General features: G+C 41.5%; 2 protein-coding genes across 2 annotated transcripts in view; one reads left to right on the top strand and one right to left on the bottom strand.

Moving 5' to 3' along the window:
* The first annotated feature begins 2,638 nt into the window (after window positions 1–2,638).
* Window positions 2,639–13,921, top strand: timm23a (translocase of inner mitochondrial membrane 23 homolog a (yeast)). The gene is made up of 7 exons (XM_080789474.1): window positions 2,639–3,005; window positions 5,215–5,273; window positions 6,015–6,108; window positions 10,441–10,525; window positions 11,108–11,166; window positions 11,653–11,763; window positions 12,652–13,921. The coding sequence occupies exons 1-7, from the start codon at window positions 2,885–2,887 to the stop codon at window positions 12,768–12,770; spliced, it is 648 nt and encodes a 215-aa protein (XP_080645600.1). The 5' UTR covers window positions 2,639–2,884; the 3' UTR covers window positions 12,771–13,921.
* A 2,123-nt stretch (window positions 13,922–16,044) lies between these two features.
* Window positions 16,045–20,000, bottom strand: part of LOC308333232 (chymotrypsin-like elastase family member 2A) — a gene marked incomplete at both ends in the record, with an annotated part of 6,916 nt that continues 2,960 nt past the window's right edge. Inside the window, 2 exons of the mRNA XM_080789471.1 lie at window positions 16,045–16,224; window positions 19,378–19,541. Of these exons, the coding sequence (XP_080645597.1) occupies window positions 16,045–16,224; window positions 19,378–19,541 (344 nt within the window). The remainder of the gene's footprint in view (window positions 16,225–19,377; window positions 19,542–20,000) is intronic.

The raw sequence follows: 20,000 nt of genomic DNA, 5'->3' as shown, positions 1-20,000 counted from the left end.
TGTAATTTGTCCCTGACTCGACTGAATTCATCACATGCGTAACATTAGCCTACATTCACGGCAGGATTGTCTTTGTGCAAATTGTGCGTGTAAAAATCGAGTGACATTCTTTTTTCTACATAAGCTCCCTCTGTGTGAAGACAATGTAAGAAGTATGAAAATAAAAAGAAATAGCAAGAAAACTGATGACACGCACACAAAAAACGACACACGAAGTCAAGTTTTAGCCTATTACATATGATGCTTATTTAAATAAATATAATTATATCCCACCATGCAGTTACCGTTTGGAGGTGAATTATTATGTACTAATTAATTGTATTTTTTGTTGTTGATTCAATTCATCTCAAATGGACTTTATTCATGGAATTAGAAAACACGTTTACGTTTAAACTTCATACTTTGTTTATTGTTTATAAGGATCCCCATTAGCTTTTGCCTTGACAAAAGCTAGTCTTCCTGGGGTCCGACACAGACAAACATTTAACATTTAACAAAGGCAATACTTACAATTGTTTACAAACACTAACTCAAAATAATACATTATAATCATTTGTTGGAGCCAAAATGCTTTTTGTTTTGTTTATTTAAACTAATTAATGATGTCCTTCTTTACGATGACGTCATGAGAATTGGTTGTCATGGAAACGCTCATTTACCTGTCACTGTGATGGCATTCAGGTGCGACAGGGGAAGACGAGACAGTTTTCGACCGGGCGTGGTCACTATAGGTTCAGTTGTTTTGTTTGTTTAATAGTTACAGTTTATTTATACGTTTGTTACTACTACTGCTGAGTATCAATAAATGGATTGACATATCGAAAGTAAGACAAATCTCTGGACATTGAATTAATCACACTGCACGCGTCAAACACGTACAACCCAGTTGCCCTGCTGTAAAGCCTAGTTGTAGGCTGTACATCATTGTATGTATACAAATTAAAATGGAATCTTCACTTTATAGGTATCTCTGCGGCTGCTATTTTAACCTGATGAAGGGGGAAAAAATAGCTTTTACAATGACAAAATCCTCAAGAATTGTGCCTTCGCACAAGTTATAATATTAGCTCAAGCTTTTGGAACAAATTGCAGTAGATGTCTCCGTGTATAAAACCTCTGAGACAACAAATGTATTTAAAAATATAAAGTAGAGAGTAGCCTACAGTGTATGTAACGTCAGGCTAGTTGCTCTGAAGTCTGCCGTTTTGTGAGAGTTTGGTAGTAGCAAATCTCATCCTTTCCTCGTCACAACTCCACGTCCTTCTTGCCACTGGGTTGTGATTGTTCACATTGGTTGTTGTAGGAGTTTTCGAACTTTCACATTGTTAAAAGTCATCCGCCCGAATAGGGACTTGAACCCTAGACCCTCAGATTAAAAGTCTGATGCTCTACCGACTGAGCTATCCGGGCTCTGAGAAGAGCGCATCTGGACATTGTATATATCGGCCACCAGGGGGCCATATGACCTAAAGAGACCAGGGACAGGGCAATGCGACGCAAGCCTTTCGGTTTGTTTGATTCTGAGCTATTTGGTACTTTAATACAGACAGATGTTTTTTTTTTTTCGTCCTTATTTTTGCTTCACACAAAAACAGGGAGATAATATCTGTGTCAGTGAGTCAGTAGCCTCGATACCCAGGCTTTCATTTCGTCTGAGTCAGTAGTATTAATTAATTTGGTTAACTTGGCTTTCTGCTGGCTGAAAAGTGTCTAATTAGTAATTACTACTAGTAGTGAAGTGTCCACTTAGTTATAATATCTGGATTGGCTGTTTTGCTGGAGTCGAACACCGAATTATAATTTTAGCAACCTGAGCTGGAATCGAACCCCTGTCTCCAACTGAGCAGACCAGGCAGGCATACCTTGAAAGATCTCTTGGCGTGGCTTCTGGCTTGTTGACTTCCTGGTCTGCTGAGTTGGAAATGGGAGTTCGATTCCAGCTCAGGGTGCTAAAAGTTGCAGTATTTTATTATTTTTCTTCGAATTTAACATAACTTAATAAAACAATAGACTACTGTGACAACAAACTCACTTATTTATTTATTTTAAATAAACTTTAGTCTTGTTAATAATGAGGATGAACTAAAGTGGAACAACTGTCCCCACCACGTCTGATTAGTTTTTCAATGGACATGCGTAAACTAAGAACATAACAGTGGAATATCTATACAAATAAACTCCGAAGTCCCGAAGTTTGCACATTTCTCCTACTTCTTCACCCAGCGGAATGTAGGCTTTCTGTCGCTTTGGTCAGTGTTTTCATTGAAAAATTATTCCGCCCGAATAGGGACTTGAACCCTAGACCCTCAGATTAAAAGTCTGATGCTCTACCGACTGAGCTATCCGGGCTCTGAAAGTATAGCATTTCTCCGTCGCATCTTCAACCACCACTAGGTGTGAATGATTCCTTCACAGGTAACTGAGGTAAGAAGTTATGACAGCGTCAACAGCAACAACACCAAACCAAACAGACCCTCACGGTTATAAATAAACACAGAGGATTTTACTGCGCAGGGTTCCAGACACTTAGAACTGCGATCCTTCATTGAAGTGAAAGAGTTGGGAGAATTATCACCGTCGTAAAGTGTTGCACGACACCGGCCCGGCGGTTGCTATGCGTAATGCTTTACGACAGAGCGTGTTTTCTGGAGGTCAGAGGCATGATTGATGATGGAAGCAGCAGCATCTTAACGTTTAACTTCAGTTAGAACAGGATTATTACATCACAGCCTCAAATATCATATCGATTATCGGTCATTGACCAACTGATCAACATCGGTTGTTTCCCTGTGTGTGCGCGTGTGTGTGTGTGTGATTGCATCACTGTGTTAGCTAGGTTGCTAACGTCAGCTAGCAGGGTTCACTGTCAGTTCAGACAGTCAGCATGGACAACAGCCCACCAGGGGGGTCCGCGGGGGGGTCCGGTGGCTTCAAGGCCGGCCTGGGGAACCTGTTCGGAGGCAGTGCTCCTGAATACTCCCACTCCGAACTGGCTGGCGTTCCATGTGAGTACATCTTTACAGTCTGTGCTAAAGGATGCTAACATGATGCTAATATGAGGTTACAGTTTGTCTGTACAGTTATAGTACATGGTGTGCCGTCAGAATGTGTGACCCTTATTAGTACACTTATTAATTATGTCTATATTATTATCATTATGGGGCTGTTAGGTCTGCTTAGCCTTTGCACTGTCTATCTGTCTGTTTTCATTGATTGATTGCAGAATTACAGTACATTTCAAGTAGAACTCAATACAAAGACTGTCAACTGTGAGTGGACGACTCAATAAAGCATTGCACTTGTTTACAAGAGGGTCCACCTTGTTCAATTAATCTCTATCTCTATCTAATAGTTTCACCGTTACATTATCCAAACAGCATTTCTCTATAGCTGATGATCTCTTCTAGCTAATATTAGATTTTATTTAATGATTTGTTGTGTGATATTTAAACATTGTTTGTATTACAATTTATATTTTAAAACAACTGTCTGTCATGTGTTTGGTTTGAATCCACGGTTTACTTGGAAGGGGCACATATTCTGACAAAGATAGGTGGTGGCAGTGGTAAATAAATGTACATTCATACATGCATGCATACATACTAGCCCTGGTCCAGGGCTTACAGCGGTCCCCAGCTTCTCTCCAAAATGCACTTTGTGCCATTTTAATAACGCAATGTATACCCTGAATTTACCGGGCAGAGTCATTTCTTCTACTATGGCATTTCTGGGTTTTGCCTGCGCCGATCTGGTTGGATTAATTTTATTTAATTATTAAAATAGTGCATTTTAGAGAAACTGGGGACCTGAGACGCTTCCCCGCTCCGAGAATAGACTTTTACCAAGGTCTAGCAGGCTTTGTTTCGGTGAATAGTTACGTCGTTTTGTTTATTTGCTGGGATTTGAAAACCCGCGGGAGTGAGAATATCACCAGAGGGCTGCGGAAGGGACTTCCACAGGGCGTCAGAGAGAGACTCGCTGTAAGCCCTGGACCGGGGCTACATACATACATACATACATACAGTACATGTCACTGCCTTAACCTTTGACGAGCCTAAAGCCTATTCGTACTCCAATGTTCGGTGAAGAGGTGACCGGTTAGTAAAAACAGAGAGATGTGTTGTGTGAGCGCTGACCATCGCGGCGTGATGTCAGGTTGTAGTTTTCGGTGATCACCGAAAAGGCGAAAACTGGACCATGAATAGGCGTAGTTCGGTGGTCACCTTTTCACCTAAAAGTGGAGTATGAATTGGCCTTCAATCAAATCAAATCAAATCAAACTTTATTTATATATAGCACATTTACATCGACCAAGGTCGAAGCAAAGTGCTTCACATTACAATGCATAATAACATACACAGGCAAACAGAAAGAAGGGGATAAAATATAGCATTATTTCAATGTGTAAAGAGAGCAAAATGCAATAAGGCAATACATGGGAACATCATACATGGGTAGACTTAAATTAAATGGAATTAAAAGTGATAGAGTAGACGCCTTTCTGTGTGGAGTTTGCATGTTCTCCCCGTGTCCCCTAGGGTAGGTACCCTCACAAAAAACATGCAGTAATCCTGGTCACTAAACTGCCTCCCCCTGGCCAGCCAGGAACTGGTTGGAATAACGTGTTCCTTCCACGCGCTATACGTCCAACCAGGGAAACTCCCCCCTGTCAGATGTAAAGGAGCAACTTGGACACTCAGGCATGAAGGAAGCATGAGTTCAAGTCCGTTGCTCTCCCCTTGTCCCCCATATATGGGGACTAGGTTGGTCTCCCCTTGTCCCCCATATATGGGGACTAGGTTGGTCTCCCCTTGTCCCCCATATATGGGGACTAGGTTGGTCTCCCCTTGTCCCCCATATATGGGGACTAGGTTGCTCTCCCCTTGTCCCCCATATATGGGGACTAGGTTGGTCTCCCCTTGTCCCCCATATATGGGGACTAGGTTGGTCTCCCCTTGTCCCCCATATATGGGGACTAGGTTGGTGGAGGGTGTGTAGAGCCCAGGATCACATTAGATGATTGACACAGGGGTGAAAAATGGGTTACAAAATCGTGGGATAAAAAATATATATATATATAAAAAAAAAAAGAAAACACTAAAATCTTAAAATCAATTCTGAAGCGGACAGGGAGCCAGTGGATGGAGGCGAGGCCTTAACTGTGTCCTGTACTCCTGATAATTGACCCTCAGGTGTAATAATTTGTCATTTCAGTGACTGGGATGAGTCCTCTGTCTCCCTATCTCAACGTGGACCCTCGCTACCTGATACAGGTGAGTCATGGCTGCTTTTTATTGAATACTTTTATTTTACAGGCTAAAATGATAGCACAAAAAAGTCCAGAGGTCTAAAAAAACAAAAAACACCTGTCAATAATATTGAGGTCTTTCAGGTCTGTTTTTAAAAGAAACCCAGTGATCCATTTTAAACGTCTGTTATTGTCACTTGTCGGGTCATTCCACATTTTGTTGGCAGAGCAGAAGAATGACAATTATTGTCCCCTTGTTTATTCTATGACTGGGTGGTCTGGGCTTGGGACGGGTCTGATTCATCGATTAATCGTTAATATTGAATTATAGTAATCGATTTTGGACAATTTTATGACTGAACAGTTGTAATGTGGTGTGTTTATATATATAATGTGGTGTGTCTTGTCGTTAAGACCCATCCCTTACGGGATTATAAGACACCAACAACATAAATAAACAATATCACAAGTTCACTTCCCACACAGAAGTTACACCAAGTATTTGATCAAAACAAAAACAGAAATAAGCATTATCATAAAATAAAACCAATCACATTATTTTTTCTTTGTCCGTATGTCCCAAGCTTTCTCTATATATTCTGCTAATGCAAATATCTCTGCATCACTTAACCACATCAGATCTATATTTTTACATCTGTTAAATAACTTTTGACGTAGCTCATGATACAACGGGCAATAGAAAAGAAAATGTGTATACTTTATATATATATGATATATGATGTACTGTATATGTATGTGTTCCTAGGACAACGACGAGTTCATCCTGCCTACGGGAGCCAATAAGACCAGAGGACGCTTCGAACTGGCCTTCTTTACCATCGGAGGCTGTTGTATCACTGGTGAGATATTAATATTAATATTTACATTATTATTTACCATCGGAGGCTGTTGTATCACTGGTGAGACATTAATATGATTAATATTAATATTTACATTATTATTTACCATCGGAGGCTGTTGTATCACTGGTGAGATATTAATAATATTAATATTAATATTTACATTATTATTTACTATGGGAGGCTGTTGTATCACTGGTGAGATATTAATATGATTAATATTAATATTTACATTATTATTTACCATCGGAGGCTGTTGTATCACTGGTGAGACACCATTATTTCTATTACAGAGCTTTTGCTAACAAATAGCAGGTCGACAAGCTCACAACGTGTTGCGTTCCAACGCGTTGTGAGCTTGTGGATCTGCTATCCTGCTACCCTAATAGAAAGGGGTGCATGAGCACCTGGCCGTTCATTCGTGCTCTATCTCCGACCAAGCCACACTTCCACCACACATCTCTCTATGCAAAATAAAACCTGCACACTCCCACAAAAGACATAGACTACATTGCATTCGCCAAAAATGTCTTCTTTACTGTTTAAATATTACTTTTCTGAAACACGCTATTCTTGCTCAACCTCAACAGCCTACGTCAGAATCGTCATGTTGGCGTCTACTACGCCAACTACGTTCACTTAATGGGGCCAGTCCTTCACAGTGACACACGCGTTAGATGAACCACGCGACCGGGATGGTTTCTACCCCTCAATGTCGTGCCTACTCTACACTGCCATCCGAAGGCCCCTCCCCCTTTCACTGCTCCTGTGTGTGACCTGTGAACTACTCTCTGACTGCACTGTGTCTGTGGCTTGATTTATATGTGCGAGGTTGAAATGTAATGCACATAAATTAATTATAGGTCCAGCAAGCAAATCATGATTGTCTGTTTGTGCTCAATAGGTCACCATCACATTCCGATTTTAGGTGTTGTGTTTTCTATGACATTTATTTGGGCCAGTAGTTTCATATCTATCCTTTTTCCGACCAACACAGAACATGCTAACGGTGTTAGCGCGTTAGCATCCATCTTGCTTTTGATTTATATGTGCGAGGTGGAAATGTAATGCACATAAATTAATTATAGGTCCAGCAAGCAAATCATGATTGTCTGTTTGTGCTCAATAGGTCACCATCACATTCCGATTTTAGGTGTTGTGTTTAGTATGACACTTTGGCCAGTAGTTTCATATCTATCCTTTTTCCTTTGACCAACACAGACCATGCTAACGGTGTTAGCGCGTTAGCATCACACAGCTTACAGCGTCAGTGTTGCATGAATACTTTCAACCATGACAATGCCGACTACTTTTGCTACACACACTTCCCAAGGATTATGGAGATGTCTTTTTTTTTTTTTTAAGGTTGAGAAATGAAATAATTATGGTCGTTTCTAATCTCAGCATTTCACAAGAGAAAGACGTGGATGCCTTTCGCTGCGCTGTTGGCGTTGCCATGTCTCATAGAAACAAGTAAATAGGTCTTTAAAAATAATCCCAAAACAAGCGCATATAACAGGGGTCTGTAACCTATTTTAAATGAAGTGCCATGTTTTTATTTTCTAGATAGTGAGTCAGCCACAAGCTCACATCACAACAATAATCCATGTAATAATCACAATAACAATACTAATAATAATAATCATAATAATAATAATAACAATAAACTTCTTTGTAAACTCACTCATTTACAAACAAGCTCACATCAGAACAATAATGCATGTAATAATAATAACAATAATAATAATAATCATTATAAGAAAAACAACACTAACAACAGTACAGTACAGTACAGTACAGTACAGTAAAGACGTACAGTAAAGTACAGTACAGAGGACAACATTACAGTACAGTGCAATACTAAGGAGTGCAGTACAGTATCCTGCTACCCTAATAGACAGGGGTACATAAGCACATGGCCGTTTATCCAACAGCTTTCTCCCACCGAACCACACTTTCACCACACATCTCTATATGCAAAATAAAACCTGCACACTCCCAGAAAACATATAGACTACATTGCATTCGCCAAAAATGTCTTATTTACTGTTTAAATATTACTTTTGTCAAACACGCTATTATTGCTCAACCTCTACAGCCTACGTCAGAATCGTCATGTTGGCGTCTACTACGCCAACTACGTTCACTTAATGGGGCCAGTCCTTCACAGTGACACACGCGTTAGATCAACCACGCGACCGGGATGGTTTCTACCCCTCAATGTCGTGCCTACTCTACACTGCCATCCGAAGCCCCCTCCCCCTTTCACTGCTCCTTTGTCGCCAACTACGTTCACTTAATGGGGCCAGTCCTTCACAGTGACACACGCGTTAGATGAACCACGCGACCGGGATGGTTTCTACCCCTCAATGTCGTGCCTACTCTACACTGCCATCCCAAGTCCCCTCCCCCTTTCAGCGACTCGAACAGCAGCTCCGTCCGAAAGCCCACAGCACTACTGCACAGCCCCACACATGTCACACACCCAAATGAATCGAATGAATGAATAAGGCGCTTATATCGCTTTTGCTCAGTGGATGGGACATTTACATTAAAAGCAATCGGATGGACGCGTGGATAACGGCATGGTTGTGTGCAATCGGAGGGAAAGCTTCCATAATCCATATAGCTTCCATGCTAGCTGCTTCAGACACAGGGGAGGGAGATGGCCCGGTCTCGAGTGCGAAATAGCGCTTATGCAACAATTACCCTAAAAACACAAACACATCAACTCGATGTCATTGTGAATAAGAATTTTGAGCGACAAAATAATTTTTGGAAGGACACTTTCACCCAGTATGAAGCTATATGTGGTAGCCGTCTGTGTCACACCAAAACTGGTGTCCTATACAATCCTGTAACGATCCTCTCTTGCATCTGGGCTGAGGCACTGCCTGCGAGTTGGCTCCGTCTAATAAGCAAATTTAGAAATTCCTGTTTGAGAGCTAGCTAATTTAAGACATCCGGTTGCCTTCAGAATAAAATAAGGTCATTTAATTCGTTAATTACATAATTATTACATTACATTATTAGTATTATTGTTACATTACAGTTATTGTAAAGACACACATTATGTTCCTGTGTAAAAATAAGTAATTCAATATATCTAAATGGATAAATGCTATTCACTACAGTGCATGGACTTTAAAAAGTGGAAATTATACTTCTGGATTTGCAGGCCTGGCGCCACGGGGGGGGGGGGAGGGGTGTTTGCCCCCCTAAATCAACCTCTCTGCCCCCTTACATCAAAAGTGGAAAAAACTCTACAGTTACAGACAAAACAATTACAGGTACATTTCCAGGCATTCAATTAAATTCCCTTGCTTGAAAGGAAGGAAGTAAGGATGCATCTTAATACAGGATCCAGCAGCATCTTAATGATCTCCCATCTACAACTGGAAAAACAACATTCCTCACCTATAGGCCATCCTTGGGGTGGGGAGGGGTGCTAATGTAATTGTTGCAGTGGTCAGGGTGCTTAAGTGGCCAGCTACTGTAACTAGCCAGGGGTGCTAATGTCATTGTGCTGGGTGTGGTCAGGGTGCTTAAGTGGCCAGCTTAGCTAACAATAAGCTTCTTTGTAAACTCACTCATTTACAAACAAGCTCACATCAGAACAATAATGCATGTAATAATAATAACAATAATAATAATAATCATTATAAGAAAAACAACAATAACAACACTAACAACAGTACAGTACAGTACAGTACAGTACAGTACAGTACAGTACAGTACAGTACAGTACAGTACAGTACAGTACAGTACAGTACAGTACAGTACAGTACAGTACAGTAACGACGTACAGTAAAGTACAGTACAGAGGACAACATTACAGTACAGTGCAATACTAAGGAGTGCAGTACAGTACTATAATAATTTATAACCCATCCGTTACTACATGTGCAGGGCACACTACTGAGTTTAAAAACACAGCTGAAACATGAAGTGGAGTCTGTCAACTCCTTCTTCCCATATTGCGCTGCAACGACACTGGGATGAGGCCCCCGAAGGGGGCCGAAATTCTAGTATTATTAATGCGAAAGCGTTCCCCCGCAATACGGATGCTGGCATTTAATTGGTTAAGGCCAATGCATGCACCTTCTGACAGGGGGGGGGGGGAATGGGGGGACACTTCGGTTCAGACAGGCTTTCCGAACTAGTTTGGAGAATCATGTGACTGGAGGTCCACGAGTTCTGAGACCGCCCATCAAAAGTACTGAACGACATCAATGTGCAGTTACAATATATATCAACTCAACAAGTCCCTTTCCCAAGAAATAAACGAAAATTGAAATATGAACGTTAAAGTTGTGTTCCCGGTGTCTGTAGGGGCAACGTTTGGGACGCTGAACGGCCTGAGGATGGGACTGAAGGAGACCAGAGACATGTCCTGGTCCAAACCTCGCAACGTCCAGTAAGTATGACTTTACCGTACTGTCGGTTATGTCTCAGAGTTAGGTTAAGGGCTGTAGCCTGGCCCAGCCAGCGTGATGTTTATCGTACTGTAAGTTATGTCTCTGAGTTACGTTAAGGGCTGTAGCCTGGCCCAGCCAGCGTGATGTTTATCATACTGTAAGTTATGTCTCAGAGTTACGTTAAGGGCTGTAGCCTGGCCCAGCCAGCGTGATGTTTGGCATAGAGGGGACTATGTTAGAAACTAATTGGTTCACCCATCTGAGCGCCCACCCCCTTTTTTCTCATTTTTTGGGTGACTCCTCATTGTAGCGCCAGAGAGAGGCTCAAGTACCACCAGTGGTACTAGTACCAGTGGTTGGGAACCTCTGAGTTAGATAAGTTAACTTCTACTAACCCTCCTCTTCCTCCTCCAACAGGATTCTGTTAGTTAGATAAGTTAACTTCTGCTCTCTTCCTCCTCCAACAGGATTCTGTTAGTTAGATAAGTTAACTTCTACTAACCCTCCTCTTCCTCCTCCAACAGGATTCTGTTAGTTAGATAAGTTAACTTCTACTAACCCTCCTCTTCCTCCTCCAACAGGATTCTGAACATGGTGACGAGGCAGGGAGCATCATGGGCCAACACCCTGGGCTCTGTGGGTAAGCTCTTCACCATGTGTCCATACCATGTCCATACCATGTGTCCATACCATGTGTTTCTCCGTTCATTTTCCTCATAGACATTTCAAAAAGTATTTATTTAAAGACGTTTACGCCGCGGACAAAAGCCAACTCTTATCGTGACAAATCATGACAACAAACACAATTTTTCGGGCCGAACAAATAATTAGAAAGAAGAAAAAAACGGCAGGTTACACAACACTTTTTTGTTGTTTTTCTTCTTTGTAATTATTTGTTTGGTCCAAAATATTGTGTTTATTGTCATGATTTGTCGCGAGTCGAGTTGGCTTTGTCCGCGGCGTAACCGTCTTTAAATAAATACCTTTTGAGATGTCTATGAGGGAAAAATGCGTTGGGAATCATTTCCTGCGCCCTGGCGTCGTCATGAAAGGGGGCGGGACTGCGACGCTCTATATAGGCCTCGACTGTGTGCAGCGTATGTGATGATGTCACTTCCTGTCCCAGCGTTGCTGTACAGCATCTTCGGGGTGGCGATAGAGAAGGCCAGAGGAGCGGAGGACGACATTAACACCGTGGCTGCTGGAACACTCACCGGGATGCTGTTCAAATCTACAAGTACGTTATGCTGCCCCCTGCTGGACTGGTGTCTCTGTTCTCAGGTGGTCTGGGCACCATTTCATTCAGGGATGTCAAACTCAAATACACGGTGGGCCAAAATAAATACATTTGTAGAAGTCGAGGGCCGGACTGTGTTTCAACACCCGGGGCACCGCGGTCAGGAGGACGTCCCATAGGTCAGGAGGACGTCCCATAGGTCAGGAGGACGTCCCATAGGTCAGGAGGACGTCCCAGGCAAATAGCAAAAAAGTAAATTAATTTAAAACTGAAAATGCATTATTATTATTAAGCTCAGTGTCCTGTTCTATGATCCTCACAAAGCAGGACTTGTAGTATTGTGGTGGTCGGTGCAATAATATACCAGTGGGCCAGTTCTAATCCTAATTAAATATCATCCCGCGGGCCAGAGATAATTCTTTCACGGGCCTGATTTGGCCCCGGGCCTTGAGTTTGACATATATATAGATTTAGTTTGACATATATGATTATGGGTATATGATCCTGTCGGGAGCGGATGATGATATCGTTACGTCGCTTTGTAGTCGACAGGCAGGAACAACAGGCGGCAACTTCCTTCTCCCTCAAACCGATTTTTCTCAATAAAAGCTACAGGCTACGAGAGCTTTTATTGAGAAAAGTCGGTTTTAGGGAAAAGGAAGTTGCCACCGCCTGTTGTTCCTGCCTGTCGACTACAAAACAATACTACAACATGACGTAACGATATTATCATCCGCTCCCGACAGGATCATACAGACTTTTGAAACAGAGACCAGGCTTTCCTCCTCCAAGGTGGTGGAAAGCCTGGTGAGGCCAGGTCAGTTCTCAGGTGGTCTGGTAGCTCTGATGTTTCTCACGGGTGTATTGTTGTTTATTGTCGTGTTCCAGGTGGTCTTCGAGGCGTAGCGCGCGGAGGTCTGGTGGGCTTGGCCATGTCCAGCGCCTACGCCGTCTACAACAACTGGGAACACATCGGAGGCTCCAGCCCGTCCTCCAGGCTGTACTGAACTCCCCCCACACATCGGACACAGACACGGGGCCGAAATACGGACAGAGCTCCCCCTCCTTGTCCTCCCCCTGCCCGCCATCAGAGAGAGAGAGAGTGCACGGCTTTTAACCACAGCGCGGAGAGAGAGAGAGACGGCATGGACTGGTCAAACGCTGTGCACTGGACATGGAGCCCAACCCAACCCTCCCCTTCCATTCCCCCGTTCACCACCACCACCCGGGTCCCTGGTGTTAATTAAGGTTAGGAGCGTTCTGGGGGAAGCAGGGGAAAAAATGACTGAAAGAATTGTGAAAGAAATGGACTAAAAAAAATTCAACTTGGAATTTCTTCTCCCCTTTTTCTTCCTCTCTCGTCGTTGTCGATCTCACATGAGGATCCACCTACAAAAGAGTTGATCGAAGTAGTGGATCTTTTTTTGTTTTTTTGTTTCGCTATCGAAATCACTTCTTGCTGAACACCAACATGTCGGGACACGTACATTGGTCTGTGTTCCGGCCTTAACGATCATGAATCATTTTGTATTTATTGCGACTGTATTCACAGCGGGTGCTGGCTTCTTTTCCTGTGTGTGTGTGTGTGTGTGTGTGAGTGAGTCTTCTTGAACTGTACTGGAAGTGCGCTTTGTGTTCTGTGAAACCACTGTACCCTTTTGTTGTAGAGTTAGTACCGAAGTCCTGACATCACTCGCTCATCCTACCCCAAACCGCCGTACCCTTTTGTTGTAGAGTTACTACCGAAGTCCTGACGTCACTCGCTCATCCTACCCCAAACCGCCGTACTATCGTTTCTCTATGGAGAATATCGTTGGCTCATCTTAGAACCGTCTCATGTGAGTTAATTGTGGTCCAAAAATAAACAAACTAAGCGATATTGTCACGTGTCAGGGAGGTGGCTCTGTATCGTTTTGCGATAGTCTGTCACTCATATTTCATACAGTCTTGTTTCTGGCCGGAAATTGTAATGGCGGTAACGTTAGCGTTCCACGATATCAAACACGTCGATGTGAATTCAGAATGGTAGAGGAAAAAAATAAAAGAAGTGACCCAGGCATGATGCGTAAATGACGTCAGACTTTGGTGCTCTATCATTAGTAGACATAATACTAATATACATAATACAATATAAAATAAAACCATGGGGAAAACATAACTGTTGAGTTTTGCTTTAAAGGTTATTTATTGCACAGAATGTAAGACGGGTAGATCAGTCAGTCTGACAAGAGTGTGAGGACGACGATCCACGACTACGACAACACAGTCAAGTCCTCAGAGTTGATGCAACTCCAGAGCGTGTGAACGGAACCAAATGGACCTGTAAGGAAGGGTCCATTTGGGTTCCATTTTGCACACCCCGAGTTCCACGATGAAAAAAATAAAAAAAAGGTGCTAAATAGCACTAACTGTAGTTCTTTGCTCACAATCATAGTTGATGCTGTATCAATCATATTGATTGATTGATTGATTGATTTGATGCTGTATAGCACCAAGGATTCTAAATGGCATTTTGTAGGGTTTGACTGTAGTGTATTACTGTACGTGGGATCGCCGTAGTAGAGGTACAGTACATAGGGCTGGGAAATAATAATAAACCACTTAATTATATTCATGTTGGTTTATCCAATAATTAAGAAGCAGGTTTTATTTTATTTTATTGTATATCAATGAATCGACCCGGGGGAAAAAATAAATAAAAAGTATGATTTATTATTTTTATAATCAACTATACTGATTATAACCAATTAAACCTTGCATTATATTCTTTGTTGCATAATAATGGTTGCGCAGGAGGGGGAAAAAAAAGTAAAAACAAAAAATAAACGTGACAGAATGTATCTGCTAATTAAAATAAAGAGTTCAGACATTGAGCTAAAAGTTTAAAACATATTGTGATATCGGAGTCATAATTATGGCCCAGCCCTAGTAGTATTAGTACACGCTAAATATTATATATAATATACACGACATAATCTATTCTAAACAATTTAACAACACAATAACTTACAGTCTATTGCACATCAGAGACGTATTTACAGATAATGTGAGCATGCTGTATTAACCCATTCTGAACGGGAACCCATTTTGGTTTTAGCATCATGTTATGCTTTAGCTATTCAAAAATAGCAGACCTACAAGCTCGTAGCGCGCCACCGACTGACATTTTTTTAGAATCTGATCTCGGGTCAGAATGGGTTAATCAGACCAGTGTGTGTCCAGTGGAAACCTACGGTATGAATCTGATCTCAGGTCAGAATGGGTTAATTAAAGCCTGTTGAAAGTGTCATGGAAGAGCCTGTTGGCTCCATCTTCGTCACCGCTAAACCCCTTATCCCTAAACGTCTTTGCCTTTTTTTTTTTTTTTTTTTTTTTTTTTACTAGTTTGCTAAACATTTGTGAATAGTTAAAATGGCCAATCTACAATCTCACAGCGTGTCAATGTAGCTTGGCTGGTTGAACTATTAAAAATGTTTTTTTTTTCAAAATAGTAAAAAAAAAAAAAGGCAAAGTAGTAGTAGTAGTTTAGGGATAAGGGGTTTAGCATGGATGAAAACAGAGCCCTAAATGTACAAAGTGTAATGAAAGAGGAGGGACATTCACCACGTCATCTATCTGTCTCCAAACAGCTAGCTAAATGCTACTGAGCTATAGCAGTGGTGGAAGCACTTTTATGTAATTAATGTGTTACTTTTACTTTAGTATTTCCATTTGTGATACTTTATCGTTTATATGCTTCTACGGAATCTACGCCACTACATCTCAAAAGGCGAAAGTACGCTGTGCTTAAAAAAAAATGTATTACTCCATTACGATTATTTGACAGCTGTAGTTACTATACGTTACTTTGCAGAGTTGTATTATTAATTATTACAAAAATGTACCTTAACCCTATTTTATACTTTGTCTAAACGAAAAATAGCCCAATCTACAAGCTCGCCGTTGTGCGTTGCTTTTAAGAGTTGCTGTTTGTCAAAAAGTGTTTTGACAAACACTTTTTAGTATTTTTAGTTTTTCACTTTGATACAGTTTTTCTGCCAAGACTTCAGTACTTTTAACAAAAGTATTGGTTATATCTTTGAATACAGGCCTTGTACTTGTAACAGAGTATTTGTATATATTGTGGTATACTTTGTACTAAAGTAATCCAATCGGAGCACTTTTCTCTTCCACCACTGCTAATCATAATGAATGAATCCATCAACTGGAACAGAGCGAGGACAGAGAGTTCTCATGCTGGCCACCGGGTGGCGTAGTTTGCCCCCCTGAGAGAGAGACGCTTCAGTGCAGGAAGAAGTCTCTGATGCGCGTGGCCTCGATCCAGGGGATGTAGGTCCCGGTGCGGGTGAACACGCTGGGCTTGTTCTCCACCGTGCAGCCGATGGGCCCGAAGCTCACCACCCCATGGACCTCCCAGCGGTCCTGGTCCTGCTGGCACAGCAGGGGACCTCCTGAATCACCCTGGAGAGAGACATGGAGGAGGAGGAGGTGAGTTCTGATTGATTGAATTTAGGGATGCACCGAAAGGGAAATTCTTGGCCGAAACCGAATATAAGAAACAGTTGGCCGAAAACCGAATACCGAATATCCGAATATATTTAATATTATATATTTTTTTGCCTACCATTGCCGTCATTGCCGTACCTTAAAGCTACCTGATTTATGGTTATGGCAAAACTTAACTTCAATAATAATCACTGTTATGGGTCCATAAAACATTTATTCAGCTCATTTGAATGCATTATTTGCATACACTATTCGGTGATATATTTTCTGCCTATTCGGGCCGAAACCGAATAGGCCGAAAATGCTTTTTTAGCCATTTTCTGCCGAATATTTTCTGCGGCCGAATATTCGGTGCATCACTAATTTAAATATTTGTAGAATTACAGTATATTTCAAGCACAAACTCAATACAAAGACTGCTAACTGTGAGTGGACGACCCAATTAAGCATTATACACTTGTTTACAACAGGGTCCACCATGTTCAATTCATCAAAACATTTAGAGACGTACAAATAGACACTTCTATGTAGTTAAAGAACAGAACAGGAATTCATCATAAAGGAAGCAAAAAGGGAAAAGAAACATATACAGTGAGGGGAAAAGGGGTGAGGGGGGGATTCAGATTTTATGGGGCCAGTTTCGAATTGCAGCCGTCCGTATAGGTGCCCTTTGAGAGCGGTTTTGAAGGAGTCAAGGGATTCACATGTCTTAATGACTGTTGGTAGGGCGTTCCACATTTTGGTGGCATAGGAGTGGAAATAATTTAGTCCCTTGTTTGTGCCGAATCTGGGCTGTACATGGTTTGTTTCACTCCCTCTGGTGTTGTGGGTGTGGACTTTGTTTACATTAAGGAAGTATCTAGACAGGTACATGGGTATCTTGGTGGTGTAGTGAATCTTGTGGACCAGACCTCATCTATTTATAGCACTTCAATTTAATTCACTCATCTATTTATTTATAGCACTTTGATTTAATTCACTCATCTATTTATTTATAGCACTTTGATTTAATTCACTCATCTATTTATTCATAGCACTTTGATTTAATTCACTCATCTATTTATAGCACTTTGATTTAATTCACTCATCTATTTATAGCACTTTGATTTAATTCACTCATCTATTTATAGCACTTTGATTTAATTCACTCATCTATTTATAGCACTTTGATTTAATTCACTCATCTATTTATAGCACTTTGATTTAATTCACTCATCTATTTATAGCACTTTGATTTAATTCACTCATCTATTTATTCATAGCACTTTGATTTAATTCACTCATCTATTTATAGCACTTTGATTTAATTCACTCATCTATTTATAGCACTTTGATTTAATTCACTCATCTATTTATAGCACTTTGATTTAATTCACTCATCTATTTATTTATAGCACTTTGATTTAATTCACTCATCTATTTATAGCACTTTGATTTAATTCACTCATCTATTTATAGCACTTTGATTTAATTCACTCATCTATTTATAGCACTTTGATTTAATTCACTCATCTATTTATAGCACTTTGATTTAATTCACTCATCTATTTATTTATAGCACTTCAATTTAATTCACTCATCTATTTATAGCACTTTGATTTAATTCACTCATCTATTTATAACACTTTGATTTAATTCACTCATCTGTCCATAACGGAATTTCACTTGTGTACTATTTATTACTATGTGTCACGGTATTTTACTTTGGACAAATTATATAAATACTCAGTCTAACCCTAACCCATTCATATATATATATATATATATATATATATATATATATATATATATATACTGTAGTCCCCAAGGCTCTGTACTTGGTTCCCTCCTTTCTTTCTCCCCCTCCACCAAATCTCTCAGTCCCACAGCGTGTCTCACTGCGGGGATGCACACGCAGTGAGACACGCCAAAGGTCTGACATCACCCGTCGCTCCCGACATGCGTTTGGTCCGACATGCGTTTGGTCCGACATGCGCTGTGCCGTGCTTGCGGTTAGGGCAGGGGTGGGCAACTTTGACGATGGCGAGGGCCAATATATTTCCACACTCACTCCAGAGGGGGTCACAGTGCATATTACTGTCGTAGCAAAAATTGCCGATCTCGCGACGCGTTTTGAGCTCAAAGATCGGCTATTTTTTTTCATTGGAATCCTGAAAAGTTACCTTTTTCATGAATTTCAAATGCATTTAGTTTATAGTTACGTTGACTTTATGAACTGTTAACATAACTACATTGGACACAAAAAGACAATATTTTAATACTAGTCATTAAGTACTATAGTCATTTATTCATGAAGTAATTAAAGCGGGTTTGGAATTGTAAACGGCTGCAATCAATAATACCATATCAGTATTCTGATATTAACCATGCGTGGCCGCATTAAGTGAAGGTGGGGGCCGCATGTGGCCCCCAGGCCGCCAGTTGCCCACCCCTGGGTTAGGGTTTTGGGGTAGAGTATCGGACTAATGACAGTCGGACCAATAGTTGGTCTGTACCCTCACACTGCAACGTGTTGTGGGGGCATTGTAGATCTGCTTGTTTTATTTTGGGCATAATGTAACCCTATTTATCTTTCAAAAGGTCAGATCTACAAGTCTTCCGACGTCGTCACTGCAGAGCCTTGCATCCATTGCATGCCACCTTGATGCATTGTGAGTTTGTACCTTCTATCTTCTGTTTTTCAATATTAGACACTGTACGGTCATATAGACTATATTTCTCAGTCTATGTTATAGAGAAACCCTACTAAGTGGTCAGGTAGTGTAGTTAACACTTTGGCCGGCCAAAACGGAGGTCTCCGTCCTATTCAATAATCACGCCCCGACACCCAGGACGCTGGGTCCACTGATTTAACGGTTCCAAATGAAACATGTTACCTGGCAGGTCAAACTACCAGGTAGTTTAACGGTAGTTATTCATTCTTTCTGCACCATTGCTGTAGATCTCCAGTGCCCGGCATAGACCTGTTAAACTTACTAGGATAATACTACTTCCGGAAGTCTGGAAATGTGGCTTTTTTCAAAATAAGAGCTCGGCTGGGGAAAAATGCTGGTGTGAATTAGATCCAAGTAATTTTTCAATAAAGGCGTTTAGGTGTTTATCGGTTACCTGGCAGGCGGCCGGCGGGCCAGAGGTGTCTCTGAAGCCGGCGCAGATCATGGAGTCTCGGACGCGGTCGCCCCAGAACTTCTTCTGCTTACACGTCTTGAAGTCGATGATGGGCAGACGGGCCTGGTTCAGAGCCTCGGCCAGAGACACGTTCTCCTTCCCACCTGGACAACAATACACATGGCTCATTATTATTATTATATTAGACCTTTAACACTTGCAGCCCAAATTTGGGCGTGTCATTATGTGTCGAACCCGAACTCGCCCCCAGCCCGACCCAGCCCACGGTTTGAAATAGCACTTTCCGTACTAGTGAAAGCCACGCCTCCGTCACATCAAAACAGTAGTTGTGTAATATGTATGGCCCAGCCAGTGACCCAGCAGTTCTTTTTTTCTTTATATACTTTTTATCGCACGATTTTGCAACCCATTTTTAACTCATGCTTCCTTCATGCCTGAGTGTCCAAGTTGCTCCTTTACACCTGACAGGGGGGAGTTTCCCTGGTTGGACGTAGCGCGTGGAAGGAACACGTTATTCCAACCAGTTCCTTTCCCCTCCATCAGGCGTCCCGGCTGGCCAGGGGGAGGCAGTTTAGAGACCAGGATTACTGCATGTTTTTTGT

Source organism: Protomyctophum bolini (genome assembly GCF_963924005.1).
Source record: "Protomyctophum bolini genome assembly, chromosome: 18".
Lineage (NCBI taxonomy): Eukaryota > Metazoa > Chordata > Actinopteri > Myctophiformes > Myctophidae > Protomyctophum > Protomyctophum bolini.
Note: the sequence above shows the minus strand (reverse complement) of the source record. Positions and strands in the feature narration are given on the sequence as shown.